The 14,362-nt window shown below is 34.2% G+C and overlaps 1 protein-coding gene across 2 annotated transcripts in view; it reads left to right on the top strand.

Annotated features, from left to right (window-relative positions):
• The first annotated feature begins 480 nt into the window (after positions 1-480).
• Positions 481-14,362, top strand: part of Gpo1 (glycerophosphate oxidase 1) — a 31,666-nt gene continuing 17,784 nt past the window's right edge. The window contains exons 1-4 of one of the 2 annotated variants that reach the window (XM_014241085.3): positions 481-606; positions 4,498-4,607; positions 4,670-4,936; positions 7,592-7,704. In XM_014241085.3, coding sequence (XP_014096560.1) covers positions 4,503-4,607; positions 4,670-4,936; positions 7,592-7,704 — 485 coding nt within the window. In that variant the 5' untranslated portion in view covers positions 481-606; positions 4,498-4,502. Of the gene's footprint in view, positions 689-4,497; positions 4,608-4,669; positions 4,937-7,591; positions 7,705-14,362 lie in introns of both variants that reach the window. The other variant, XM_014241084.3, reaches the window with a different exon arrangement.

Genomic DNA, 14,362 nt, shown 5'->3' with positions numbered 1-14,362 from the left:
GACACTTAAATTCCTCTCTCCAAACAGCTTCCAATAGCGTAAGACTTGGCAAAAGAAAAACAATCACGCAGTTCCGGGCTATTAATTTATTTAAAAAATGAATATACTGAATGTAGGTATGTCTTTTTTAACAAAAATATTGCAATAATTATTGTGCTCTGAATAAAATAAGAATTTTTCCATATTTACTATAGAATATTTCCAACAATTTGATTAACGAAACATTTTTTTTGTACAACCATACTTACATTCATCGTCAAAAGTTAGAAAAGTAGTTCGATCAATTGTTGATTACAAAGCTTTTAATGAATGTTATTTAACATACATATGTAGGTATCTAAAAGCTTTTATAAATGTGTATGAAAGCAATTTAAAGTTTTTAATAGGTCTTCGATAATGATGTTAAATGTTACTTGATTAGCACTCTTCTGTAATCAACTGAAACCTTTCGATATCAACCTTTTGCTCTAATCTAACAACAGCTATATTAGCAACTGTTGGTAAATTAGTTTCTGTAAATTTTAGTTGCACAACCTCTGGTGAGTGAGAAGGTGCACAAATTGCAACAGCTTGCAGTCTTCAAAATTGTGTTTCCTTCTTACAAAGGCAAATAATACTTACTTTAAGATAAATATAAGCCTTATAGTGCATTATATACACACATATATTTACACGAAAATAGTTAAAAGTGAGTGTTTACAACGGAAATATTTCTTATAATATATGTATTTGGCAGTAAGTGTATTGCTCTGATGTAATTGTTGCTATCCATATTCTACCAAAATTTACTTCGCGGTTTTATGTAATAATGTGAGGTTGGCGATTTCCGATAAATGGTGTAATATATTTTGTTTTTAGTCAACTCTTTGCACATACCAAAGTATGTTAGATATGTCGTATTAGAGGTCAAAAATAGCCGTTAACAATTGTCATGACAGTTCCATGTGAACAGAATGTACGTAAAAATATATGTATATATGTACATAAATGCATATGCTACCGACATACCCACATTTTTACGCATAGATTTTATACTACAAGCATACCGTGTGAGAATATCTATACGCCTACATATGTATGTATGTATGTCGGTGTGAATTGTACATTTATTAAATGCGTGAAGTGATTGCCGCGAGTTCTGAGTGTTTCTATTTAATACACAATACTCTCTGAGAAATACAAATGATATGACATAAATATGTATTTACCGATGAGAATTTTTGACTAAGCTTTACTCTACAAGAGTGGTTTTGGTTCGCATACATACATAAATATGATTAATATGATATTAAAATAAATTGATCTCGCGCCAAAAAACTGGTTCTTATACAAAGGAAGGAACCAAAAGAGTTTTTGTCAGTCGAAATATATTATTGCATAAAGTCGTTTGTATATTTGAAAATTTAGTGAAATACTTAAAACTTGTATCACATGGTCATTGTTTGTTTAATGCGTGTAATAACAATAATATATTAAGTCATTCAAAAGATAATTATTTCTATTAAATTTGAACAAAAAGCGGTTGCATTTCAGCTGGAAAGTACGTATGTATATACACATGTAAACTTAAAAACAAGTTTAAAAAAATATATAAGATCTGGTGTATTGATTCACTCCCTACTGTTAATATACATATACTATATATAGCATATGTATATAAGTACAACGAGTATGCGCACCTACGTCCTTTTCATTGGGCTATAATTTCTTCATGTCTACTGGGATGTGTCTAAACATCAAAAGTTCTAAAACTTTAAAGCGTAATGCATAAGAATACGTGTAAATTTTACACTGTAAAAGTATTTATGTACGTATGTATGTACATACAAATACACATAAGAGAAGCGCAATCTTCCCGGTATTAGCTGTGCTTGATCTGAAATTATATGAACTTAAATTCTATACAAAGCTCTCTTGACTCAGTATAACATACATATGTACATATGCACCGGCATACGCATATACTTGTATTATATTATAGAACAATAAAATTGTGGTAGGTCAGCTCACTTGACAATGGAAATTTACTGTTTAGTTTAACATAAACTTATTATTTTTTTCGTGTTTTAAAATGAAATTGAAGTCAAATTAAAATATTGTGTAATTTTTATATAGTTCATGTTGTATAAAAACACAAAGACGTAAAAATAAATCGTGGTACTAAATAATATATTAACAAGTAAGGAAGGGCTAAGTTCGGATATAACCGAACATTTTATACTCTCGCAAAGTCAAATGGTATACTCGTTTGAGATTTCTTTGTGGATTGACTGATATTTTCGGTAGAAGGTCAACTATAGGCACTGGGGTCCACATATTTAGTACTTAGGGGTTTGAACAGTTTTGGTTCGATTTAGACAATTTTTGGCCGCAAGGTGGCATACTGATAATTGCATTATTCACGCAAAGTTTTACCCCGATATAATCATTGTTACCTGATTTGCATAGTGGAAAGTGAAAGAATCAGATGGAATTGAAAATGGTGTTACATGGGAAGTAAGCGTGGTTGTAGTCCGATTTCGCCCATTTTCGCACTATGACATAGAAACATGAAAAGAACGTTACGCACCGAATTTGGTTGAAATCGGTTAAGCAGATCTCAAGATATGGGTTTTCACCTAAAAGTGGGCTGTGCCACGCCCACTGTCTAATTTTGAACACGGTTCCTATAAAGTCATCTTATACCATCTCAGAGATAAAATTTAATGTCTCTGGCGTGTTTAGTGCTTGATTTATCGCGCTTTTAGTAGTTTTTAACAGTACCGTTATATGGGGAGTGGGCGGAGTTGCCGCCCGATTTCAACTATTTTCACACCGTAAATAGAAGTGCTAAAAACATTTGCTTCCAGTGAATTTTGTTATTATAGCGTTAGCGGTTTAGGAGATATGCACGTTAAACCTATTAGAGGCGGGACCACGCCCACTTTTTAAAAAAAAATTTTAACTGCAGATGCCCCTCCCTAATGTGATCCTGTGTACCAAATAACAGTCTTGTATCTTATTGCGGAGCTTAGTTATGGCAAGTTATTTGTTTTTGATTAATGGCGTTTTGTGGGCGTGGCAGTGGTCCGATTACGCCCATCTGCAATACCAACCGTCTCACAGTACCATGAAACATGTCTACCAAGTTTCATAAAGATATCTCAATTTTTACTCAAGTTAGAGCTTGCACGGACGGACGGACAGACGGACGGACAGACGGACGGACGGACAGACAGTCACCCGGATTTCAACTCGTCTCTTCATCCTGATCATTTATATATATATAACCCTATATCTAACTCGATTAGTTTTAGGTGATACAAACAACCGTTAGGTGAACAAAACTATTATACTCTGTAGCAACAAGTTGCGAGAGTATAAAAATGCAGGTATACACGAGTTTGATAGTTTCAGATTGCAGATGTACGAACGATGATAATGACGAAACACTTTTTGTTAGTTGTTGCCACACACAATTACATATGTTTATTAAAAAGTTTAAGGTTCTATTTAAATTAAAAATATCTTCTTCAATAAACAAAAAAAGACCCAGTACAATGTATACAACTTAAATTTAAGTGTGTATATGTATATGGTTGTGGTACGTTATACTTATGTACATACATACATATACATAAGTATTAAAAAACGTAATCCACTGATTAAACACAACTTAATTGATATAAAATTTTCCATAATAAATTAAAGTTTCCGATAGTCAAGCATTTTCGTCGTTTTATTTAAAAATGTAAAAAAAAAATTTGCATAGAGACAGAAATGTTTTTAATAAAAATTTCCGCTTATTGGAGCATCGTGACCTGAAATATGTTGAAAAATAATCAATTTAACGGAGTTAAAAGGAATTTTAATAAGATTATTAATAAACACTTAAATTTTAGTAGTGTGGGAATAATGAAACATTTAAATGAAACTAACAATCATTATCATGGGTTCATTATGTCTATTTATTGTACATATAATAAAAGATTGCTGGGATGCACATTTGTTATAAAATATACATACATACATATGTACATAGTTTATCATATACAACTATATTTTTCATTATAGGTAAAAATGTGCATTATATCCTTACCAAGTTAATCAATTGTATTTAATATATTTCTACATAAAAGTGATATGTAGTTTATATACACAAAATTCCTTTAATACAAATATATTAAGCATAATTTACATACATACATTTATATTACAGCCAAGAGGTTAAAAACTTAATTCTGTTCCGATAGGGACATCTGTCTGCAAACTTTAGAAACAAAATATTAAATTCAAGCATATTGTGTATCGCTGCTTTTGAGATGCGCATGATTAGTATTGCTTGACAACACTACAAAAGCCCAATGAATATACAAAATAGTTTACGCTTAGTTTACTTTGTCTGTAGCTTTATCAATAAATGTACAATGTATAATAAAATCCTTTAGTCATTACATTAATTTTCTTAACTGTAGTTAATTCATAGTTCTAGTATTTTTCAATCTTCACAACTTGCAGAAATCATGACATCACGCTTTTATAAATTCGGAGTGACTGCCATGAGTGCATGCATCGGTTCACTTGCTGCCACTTGGGTTTGCACAGACAGAAATAATTCTCCTTATGTGGTAAGAAACGTTAACTAAAAGGTAAATACTACTTCAAATTTATGAGATTTTTTCTTATTAAGGTTCATAATGAAATTGTACGACCACCAAAGAGAAAGCGTACTTTACCTCCACGACCAGATCAAATGAAAAGTCTTCAGAGTGGAGAGGAATACGATGTCTTAATAATAGGAGGAGGAGCAACAGGGGCTGGCTGTGCATTGGATGCAGTTACTAGAGGGTTAAAAACGGCTCTTGTTGAAGCGGACGATTTTGCAAGCGGAACATCTTCTCGTTCTACAAAACTTATTCATGGAGGTGTTCGTTACTTACAGAAGGCTATACTTGGGGTAAGAATCCATAAAATTACATGTAATACAAGGTGCGTTCCAAAGTATACAGTATAAAAGTAACAAAGTAAACTCTAGTGGCGCCATCTATATGTCGACTAGTGCGTTAGAATCTGATATCCTTATCGACTTCCAGTAAAAATTTCATGACATTTCATCTATTGGAAGTGAAGTTATTGCATTTTAAGTGTCAGTAAGTTTTTGTCACCGGTGCGAAAATGAGCTTCAAACAAAGAGCCAACATTAAATTTTGTTTTAAAATTGGTAAAACTTTTACCGAAACGTTTCAATTGATGAAATAAGTTTATGGCGATGATTGCCTATCCGGAAGCAGAGTACACGAGTGGTTTCAACGTTTTTAAAATGGTCGTGAGGACATAAATGACGATGAGCCGAAACTCAAAAAATCGCGCCTGGAGAAGTCAAAAGTGCTGACAATGCTGATTTGTTTTTATGATTCCAAGGGTATTGTCTACAAAGAATTTGTTCCACCCGGCCAAAACGTTAATGCGGTATTCTACCTTGGAGTTTTGAAGCGTTTGGTGCGCCGTATTCGACGTGTTGGCGTTTGTTGCACGATAATGCGCCGTCTCATCGATCGACGCTTGTGGCCGATTATTTGACCAAAAATCACATTTTAACAATCAACCACTCCCCGTATTCACCTGATATGGCACCGTGCGACTTGTACCTTTTCTTAAAAATGTATTTGCCGATGAAAGGAAAACGTTATGCAGACGTGGAGCCCATTCAAAAGGCTTGCACCGGCATACTGGCGGCCATACCGGGCAGCGTGCTAAAACACTCGTTCGACATGCTTTTGGACCATGCAAAAAGCTGCATTAAAGCAGAAGGAGACTATCTTGAATAAAATTAACTGATTTTGCCGATAAAACCATTTGTTCTGTCTTTTTTTTAAAGTCCTGTTTACTTTGAAACGCACCTTGTATACTCGTATTTATTCATGCATTAGTCTTGAAATATTATTACGAGCTATAAAAGGTTCCATATCAACATACTATCGATAGATACCTATGTATCAGACTCAAACTGTGAGCAATATTTTAAAATAATTCTATTTGGCATTTTTGGACTTATGATGGCCCATTGCCATCAATAATACCAACTGTACAAATTACCATTTGGCATATGTACGAGTATGTACAAAAACAACCATTGAGATATTCTTAATTAAATAGTGGAAATATTTATGACCTCAGTTATTGTTGTTCTTGAACGTGAACACGTAAATCGATTGAATGTTTACATCTTCAAATGATTCCATACAAGAACTTGATTTTTATCCGTCAGTTTGTATGGCAGCTATATGCTATATAAGTACATATATGATATCGGTGGTGAGAGAAAAGGACGTGTGAAAAATTTCAAATCGATATCTTTAAAACTGAGGCACTAGTTCGCGTATATACACACAGACAAACATGACTAAATCGTCTTAGCTTATCATGCTGATCTTTTATATATATTATACCATATTTTATATTATTATAGAGTCTCCAACGTTTCTTTCTGTGGCTTACTAGTTTGGTTTAATACTATAGTATCTATGCATAAACTCATACATACATGTTTGTTATAGTTAGGACAATATTTGACAAAATAGGTCCCCCTCTGTGTAACCGTACAAACTAGTCAGCGCTTCATCGTTTTAATTTTTCTCTTACAATGGAAAACTCCTATTTTTATTCCGTTCTTGAAGTTCGCTGTAAAGGTGTTTTAGTAAATCAACACTAATTTTTAAATTTAACAATTTTTAATCGTTGTTATAATAAAATCTGAATAAAACCTATACAATAAGGAAGAATTAGTAAATAACAAGAACATATACTTATATGTATCTAAATTTATATATCATTCAAGCTTTAAAAGTATAGTATTACAATATAATAGGCGTGTTTGATTTGATCGTCATAAAACGCACCTACCTAATTTTAATACGCATCCACGAACATCTGTAACTTTCGTTTGTTTACATTATCATCATTGACAGAAGCGTTTTCACCAAGTTGTGGTTAGCTTAACTACAAACAGTTTGATTATTGTGAATGCGTGGGGAAAACAGTTAACAAAATTAGAATCGTGAACAGCCAAAACTGTGTAAACGTCATGAGCCATGTATGTTAATGTTCATACGAGGACTTTTTTTGCCGTCCAAACCTGTTTTCGTAGGCTAGGGAGCGACGAAGATATCGTGCAGCTCGTGCTAGGGTTACACGATTTATGTTCTTTTTCCTAACTGCTCGCTGCTGCTCAATTCGGCATTTCATATTATTTTGAAACTGATAATGATAATCAGCGACAAAAGAGTCCCCGTCTAAACGCCGTCTATGCAGCTGATTTTTCTGACAGATTTTACAGCTGACAGCTGTGATTTCATGTTCTGGTTAGCAACTAACCAAGTCTCCTTCTTTCGGTAAAATTTACCAGAGCTTAACTGACAGATGGTTGCTAGATATTGAGAAAACCACTTTTCAACATGTTGCGGATAAAGTTCTGGTTAAGCGCTAACAACGTATTGGGAAAACGGCATTAAGTCTTGAATACAAAATAAGCTAATAGCTTAACGTGCTAATACACGCCTAACATAAAATAGATATTGCGACTAAAATTATTTTCTTAATTTTTTATTTTTAGCTTGACTTTGAACAGTATAGAATGGTAAAAGAAGCTCTTCAAGAACGGGCATCTATGCTAGAATCAGCTCCGCATCTTGCTCATCCTTTACCAATAATGCTGCCTGTGTATCAGTAAGTAATAGTGCATAGTTATATCTTTGTTACACATGTACATATATATATAAGATTACACAATTTATAAATCCCGACGATGAAAGCTCAATCGTATCAAAGTATTTTGTTGAGGAATAAAAATTCTAGGTTTAATTAGGTGTTTTATATTATCTAGTTAAACTCATTGAACGAAGTTAATGGAAACAAGAAAAAACGTTAACTTCGGTTGCACCGAAGCTATAATACCCTTCACAAATACAAAGGCCCATGAACTTGATTCCGAACGATCAATTTGTATGGCAGTTTTATGATATAATGATCTGATCTGACCATTTGCGGATAATAATTTGTTGCCGTAAGAAGATACCTCGTCAAATAAAAAAAATTTCCATGCAAGCACTTTACTCCGATAGTTCAGTTAATATGGCAGCTATATGTCATAGTCATCCGATCTATACAATTTCTTCGGCGATTAGATTATTGCCTTAAATAATAATCGATGCCAAATTTCGTGAAAATTCCTCGTCAAATGAAAGAGTTTTCCATACAAGCACTTGATTCGTATTGTTCAGTTTGTATGGCAGCTATATGCTATAGTTATCCAATCTATACAATTTCTTTGAAGATTGGATTAATGCCTTAAATAATAATACATGCCAAATTTCGTGAAGATACCTCGTCAAATGAAAGAGTTTTCTATACAAGCACTTGATTCCGATTGTTCAGTTTGTATGGCAGCTATATGCTATAGTCACCCGACCTAAATAATTTGTTCGAAGATTAGATTATTGCCTTAAATAATAATCCATGCCAAATTTCGTGAATATTCCTCGTCAAATAAAAGAGTTTTCCATACAAGCACTTGATTTGTATTGTTCTGTTTGTATGGCAGCTATATGCTATAGTGATTCGATCTATACAATTTCTTTGAAGATTGGATTATTGCCTTAAATAATAATACATGCCAAATTTCGTGAAGATACCTCGTCAAATGAAAGAGTTTTCTATACAAGCACTTGATTCCGATTGTTCAGTTTGTATGGCAGCTATATGCTATAGTCACCCGACCTAAATAATTTGTTCGAAGATTAGATTATTGCCTTAAATAATAATCCATGCCAAATTTCGTGAAGATTCCTCGTCAAATGAAAGAGTTTTCCATACAAGCACTTGATTTGTATTGTTCAGTTTGTATGGCAGCTATATGCTATAGTTATCCGATCTATAAAATTTCTTTGAAGATTGGATTAATGCCTTAAATAATAATACATGCCAAATTTCGTGAAGATACACCGTCAAATGAAAGAGTTTTCTATACAAGCACTTGATTCCGATTGTTCAGTTTGTATGGCAGCTATATGCTATAGTCATCCGACCTAAATAATTTGTTCGGAGATTAGATTATTGCCTTAAATAATAATCCATGCCAAATTTCGTGAAGATTCCTCGTCAAATTAAAGAGTTTTCCATACAAGCACTTGATTCGTATTGTTCAGTTTTTATGGCAGCTATATGCTATAGTTATCCGATCTATACAATTTCTTTGAAGATTTGATTAATGCCTTAAATAATAATACATGCCAAATTTCGTGAAGATACATCGTCAAATGAAAGAGTTTTCCATACAAGCACTTCATTCCGATTGTTCAGTTTGTATGGCAGCTATATGCTATACTCACCCGATCTGAATAATTTCTTCGGAGATTAAGTTGCTGCCTTAAGTTATAATCCGTGCCAAATTTCGTGAAGATACCTCGTCAAATGAAAGAGTTTTCCATAGAAGCACTTGATTCCGATTGTTCAGTTTGTATGGCAGCTATATGCTATAGTCACCCGACCTAAATAATTTGTTCGAAGATTAGATTATTGCCTTAAATAATAATCCATGCCAAATTTCGTGAATATTCCTCGTCAAATAAAAGAGTTTTCCATACAAGCACTTGATTTGTATTGTTCTGTTTGTATGGCAGCTATATGCTATAGTGATTCGATCTATACAATTTCTTTGAAGATTGGATTATTGCCTTAAATAATAATACATGCCAAATTTCGTGAAGATACCTCGTCAAATGAAAGAGTTTTCTATACAAGCACTTGATTCCGATTGTTCAGTTTGTATGGCAGCTATATGCTATAGTCACCCGACCTAAATAATTTGTTCGAAGATTAGATTATTGCCTTAAATAATAATCGATGCCAAATTTCGTGAAGATTCCTCGTCAAATGAAAGAGTTTTCCATACAAGCACTTGATTTGTATTGTTCAGTTTGTATGGCAGCTATATGCTATAGTTATCCGATCTATACAATTTCTTTGAAGATTGGATTAATGCCTTAAATAATAATACATGCCAAATTTCGTGAAGATACACCGTCAAATGAAAGAGTTTTCTATACAAGCACTTGATTCCGATTGTTCAGTTTGTATGGCAGCTATATGCTATAGTCATCCGACCTAAATAATTTGTTCGGAGATTAGATTATTGCCTTAAATAATAATCCATGCCAAATTTCGTGAAGATTCCTCGTCAAATTAAAGAGTTTTCCATACAAGCACTTGATTCGTATTGTTCAGTTTTTATGGCAGCTATATGCTATAGTTATCCGATCTATACAATTTCTTTGAAGATTTGATTAATGCCTTAAATAATAATACATGCCAAATTTCGTGAAGATACATCGTCAAATGAAAGAGTTTTCCATACAAGCACTTCATTCCGATTGTTCAGTTTGTATGGCAGCTATATGCTATACTCACCCGATCTGAATAATTTCTTCGGAGATTAAGTTGCTGCCTTAAGTTATAATCCGTGCCAAATTTCGTGAAGATACCTCGTCAAATGAAAGAGTTTTCCATAGAAGCACTTGATTCCGATTGTTCTGTTTGTATGGCAGCTATATGCTATAGTGATTCGATCTATACAATTTCTTTGAAGATTGGATTATTGCCTTAAATAATAATACATGCCAAATTTCGTGAAGATACCTCGTCAAATGAAAGAGTTTTCCATAGAAGCACTTGATTCCGATTGTTCTGTTTGTATGGCAGCTATATGCTATAGTGATTCGATCTATACAATTTCTTTGAAGATTGGATTATTGCCTTAAATAATAATCCATGCCAAATTTCGTGAAGATTCCTCGTCAAATGAAAGAGTTTTCCATACAAGCACTTGATTCGTATTGTTCAGTTTGTATGGCAGCTATATGCTATAGTTATCCGATCTATACAATTTCTTTGAAGATTTGATTAATGCCTTAAATAATAATACATGCCAAATTTCGTGAAGATACATCGTCAAATGAAAGAGTTTTCCATACAAGCACTTCATTCTGATTGTTCAGTTTGTATGGCAGCTATATGCTATACTCACCCGATCTAAATAATTTCTTCGGAGATTAAGTTGCTGCCTTAAGTTATAATCCGTGCCAAATTTCGTGAAGATACCTCGTCAAATGAAAGAGTTTTCCATAGAAGCACTTGATTCCGATTGTTCTGTTTGTATGGCAGCTATATGCTATAGTCACCCGATCTGAATAATTTCTTCGGAGATTAAATTGTTGCCTTAAGTAATAATCCGTGCCAAATTTCGTGAAGATACCTCGTCAAATGAAAGAGTTTCCCATACAAGCACTAGATTCCGATTGTTCAGTTTGTGAATGAAAGAGTTTTCCATACAAACACTTGATTCCGATTGTTCAGTTTGTATGGCAGCTATATGCTATAGTGGTCCAAAATCGGTCGTTTCGACAAATGAACAGCTTCTTTGTGAGAAAAGGACAGGTGCAAAATTTCAGATCGATAGCTTGAAAACTGTGGGACTAGTTTGTATATATACAGACAGACGGAAAGACGGACAGACAGAGAGACGGATATGGCTAAATCAACTCAGCTCATCATGCTGATCATTTATATATATTTTTTATAGAGTCTCCGATGTTTCCTTCTGGGTGTTACAAACTTCGTGGCAAACGTTCAGGGTATAAAAATATTGAGTGCTATAATGTAATTTCAAATAAAACTACAGAGAGGGCCCTTAAATAAGTTTATACGTCTCAAACTGTTCTCACTATATCAAGCAAACTCAGAGAAATTATTCCGATATAATATTAAAAAATAAATAATTTTGTAATTGATTTAACAATTTTAACTTTACCAGTTGTTATTTCAACGCATAATAAAGTCACTACTCTAAAAAAGAGATGTTGACAACTCAGTTTCATTTGTGTTTAGACGAATTTGCACTTATTAATAATTACATAGTTAAACCAGAGAACTTAGAACAATTGTTTTAAGTTCTCTGGTTAAACTGCAATAAACCAAATGTAGAAACAACAACGCAAGCAGGTTTTCACACTCAACAAAAGGTCCCATTAGCTTATAGCCTTGTTGTTATTGTTTTTGTAACGGTTACCTAGTCCCCGCTTGGGTGATAAGTTGTAGTTTGGTTGTTGTCGAAGTTATCTAACGGGAGGCCCAGGAAACGAGCTTTTTCGACGAGGTCGGACCATAGGGAAATGGGTATTAGATGAGTGGGATTCATGCGGAGACTCATTGCACGCAGTACATACACATATTTGGTATGTTGGGGTGTATTCTGGATAGGAAGGAGTTTAACTTGCTACAATATCCAGAATAAAGTTGCGCGAGGGTCACTCTGGATTCGCGAGGCAACTCGAGCTGCTATGGGTGGTGGTTTGACACCTAGTACGCCATTCACTGAAAAGGAGTCGGTGAAAGTGTTGATGGCTCCATTGTGAATGGCGGTCAGTACTTGACTAAAGTTCGTTGCGTCCGAAGTTTGGTCGGCGTACTTTCCAATGTTGTCGACGTAATCAGGAAGGACCCCTTGTGATTTCTAGGAAAACATCCCAGCAGAAACTGCTTGGAGAGGAGCTCGTTATATTCCTTAACCGGAAGCATACTTATAGCCTTAACAAACTGCAGCGTTAATCCCGATTAACTGCGCACTTAATCAGATCCAAATTTTTAGGTGACAGACAGCAGCAATGCTAGTTAGTGAACAGCCGATTGAGATTTTAAGTAATTTCAAGCAGCTCGATTTCAACGTGGAGTACCCCAGTGGAGTTTGAACCCTAATAAATGACAGACAATCACCCGGATTTCAACTCATCTCTTCATTCTGATCATTTATATATACATAACCCTATATCTAACTCGATTAGTTTTAGGTAATACAAACAACCGTTAGGTGAACAAAACTATTATACTCTGTAGCAAAAAGTTGCTTATATGTTGTAGTGCGAAAATGGGCGAATTCAGATTCCCGCCTATTTCCCATATAACACCATTTCAAATTCCATCTGATTCTTTCACTTTCCACTATGCAAATCAAGCAACAATGATGATCGGGTTAAAACTTTTCGTGAATAATACGTTAAAAGTATGCCACCTTGTGACCAAAAATTGTCTAAATCGAACCAAAACTGTTCAAGCCCCTAGGTACTGAATATGTGGACCCCATTGCCTATAGTTGACTTTTTACATCAACAAATATCGGTCAATGTGTAAGATATATAATTTAAATACATATAATAAAATAAATAAATGAAACTCCCAATAATAGTATGTCTTTGTATCAAAAATGGGGTGAATCCGATCAATACTTCCTTTAATATAAAATTTTGCCAACACCTGAAGTAATTTCCCGGGCTTTGATCCCTACAAGTTGCGAAAGTACAAATGTTCGGTTACACCCGAACTTTGAGCTTCGTTACTTGTTATAATTGCTATTATTCATCATCTTTTGGCGCTACAAATTCTTGTAAGATTCAGCCTGCTGCACATGTGCTCGTCAGACATCTCAGTCATTTTCGTTTTCTTTTTAATTTTGTATGCCAAGCTTCTTCAAGTCTTCTTCGAGTTCGTCAATCCATCTTGATCGCGGCCTTCCCCTTGCTTTAGTGCTGATTGCTGTGGCCTTTTTTTCTTCTGTGCTCTCTTGTTGTCCATTCTCGTTATATGGGCGAGCCATCTTAGTCGCTGCGCTTTGATAAAGCGTATAACATTTTAACCTTTTATAAGCTGCAATTTGTTTTTGTCCTTTTTGAGTAGGGTCCGTGATTTCGCTCCGTAGCACAATATTGGTAAAATGTTGGTTTTGTATAGGGCCAGTTTACATTGCTATTGAGTAGCTTTGATTTGAACAGTTTTATTTGGGACGCGACTTAAAACTTAATTTTGAACGGTTCAGATTTACTGCCTTGTATCATTACTTTTGATACGGTTATGCGTAAAGACATCATTAAATTTCTAATAAGTTTTTCTGCTATCGAATGCTTGCTTGAAATCAATAAATAGAGTTGGCAAATCAATACTGTGCTCATAACATTTCTCCATATACTGTTTAAGTGAAAAAAGTTGGTCAACTGTTGACCTTCCGGGTCTAAATCCGCATTGATATTCAGGGAGGACTTCTTCGCTATGGCTTATGAGTCTTCTGTTGACAAGCCTCGCTAATATATGTGGTTATATGTTGAGAAGGGAAATTCCAACGTTTACCGAATTTAGTTAGAATTGGTAATAGAATTGGTAAGTCCATTATCATTGCCATACATACATACATATGTACCTGGTGCTTTCGTTCGACAATTCGTGACTGATGTTATTGAGTGAGTTGTTTTAATAACGACCTGACTGACTATTCCTCCTGATT

Source organism: Bactrocera oleae, chromosome 4, assembly GCF_042242935.1.
Source record: "Bactrocera oleae isolate idBacOlea1 chromosome 4, idBacOlea1, whole genome shotgun sequence".
Taxonomy (NCBI): Eukaryota; Metazoa; Arthropoda; class Insecta; order Diptera; family Tephritidae; genus Bactrocera; species Bactrocera oleae.
Note: the sequence above shows the minus strand (reverse complement) of the source record. Positions and strands in the feature narration are given on the sequence as shown.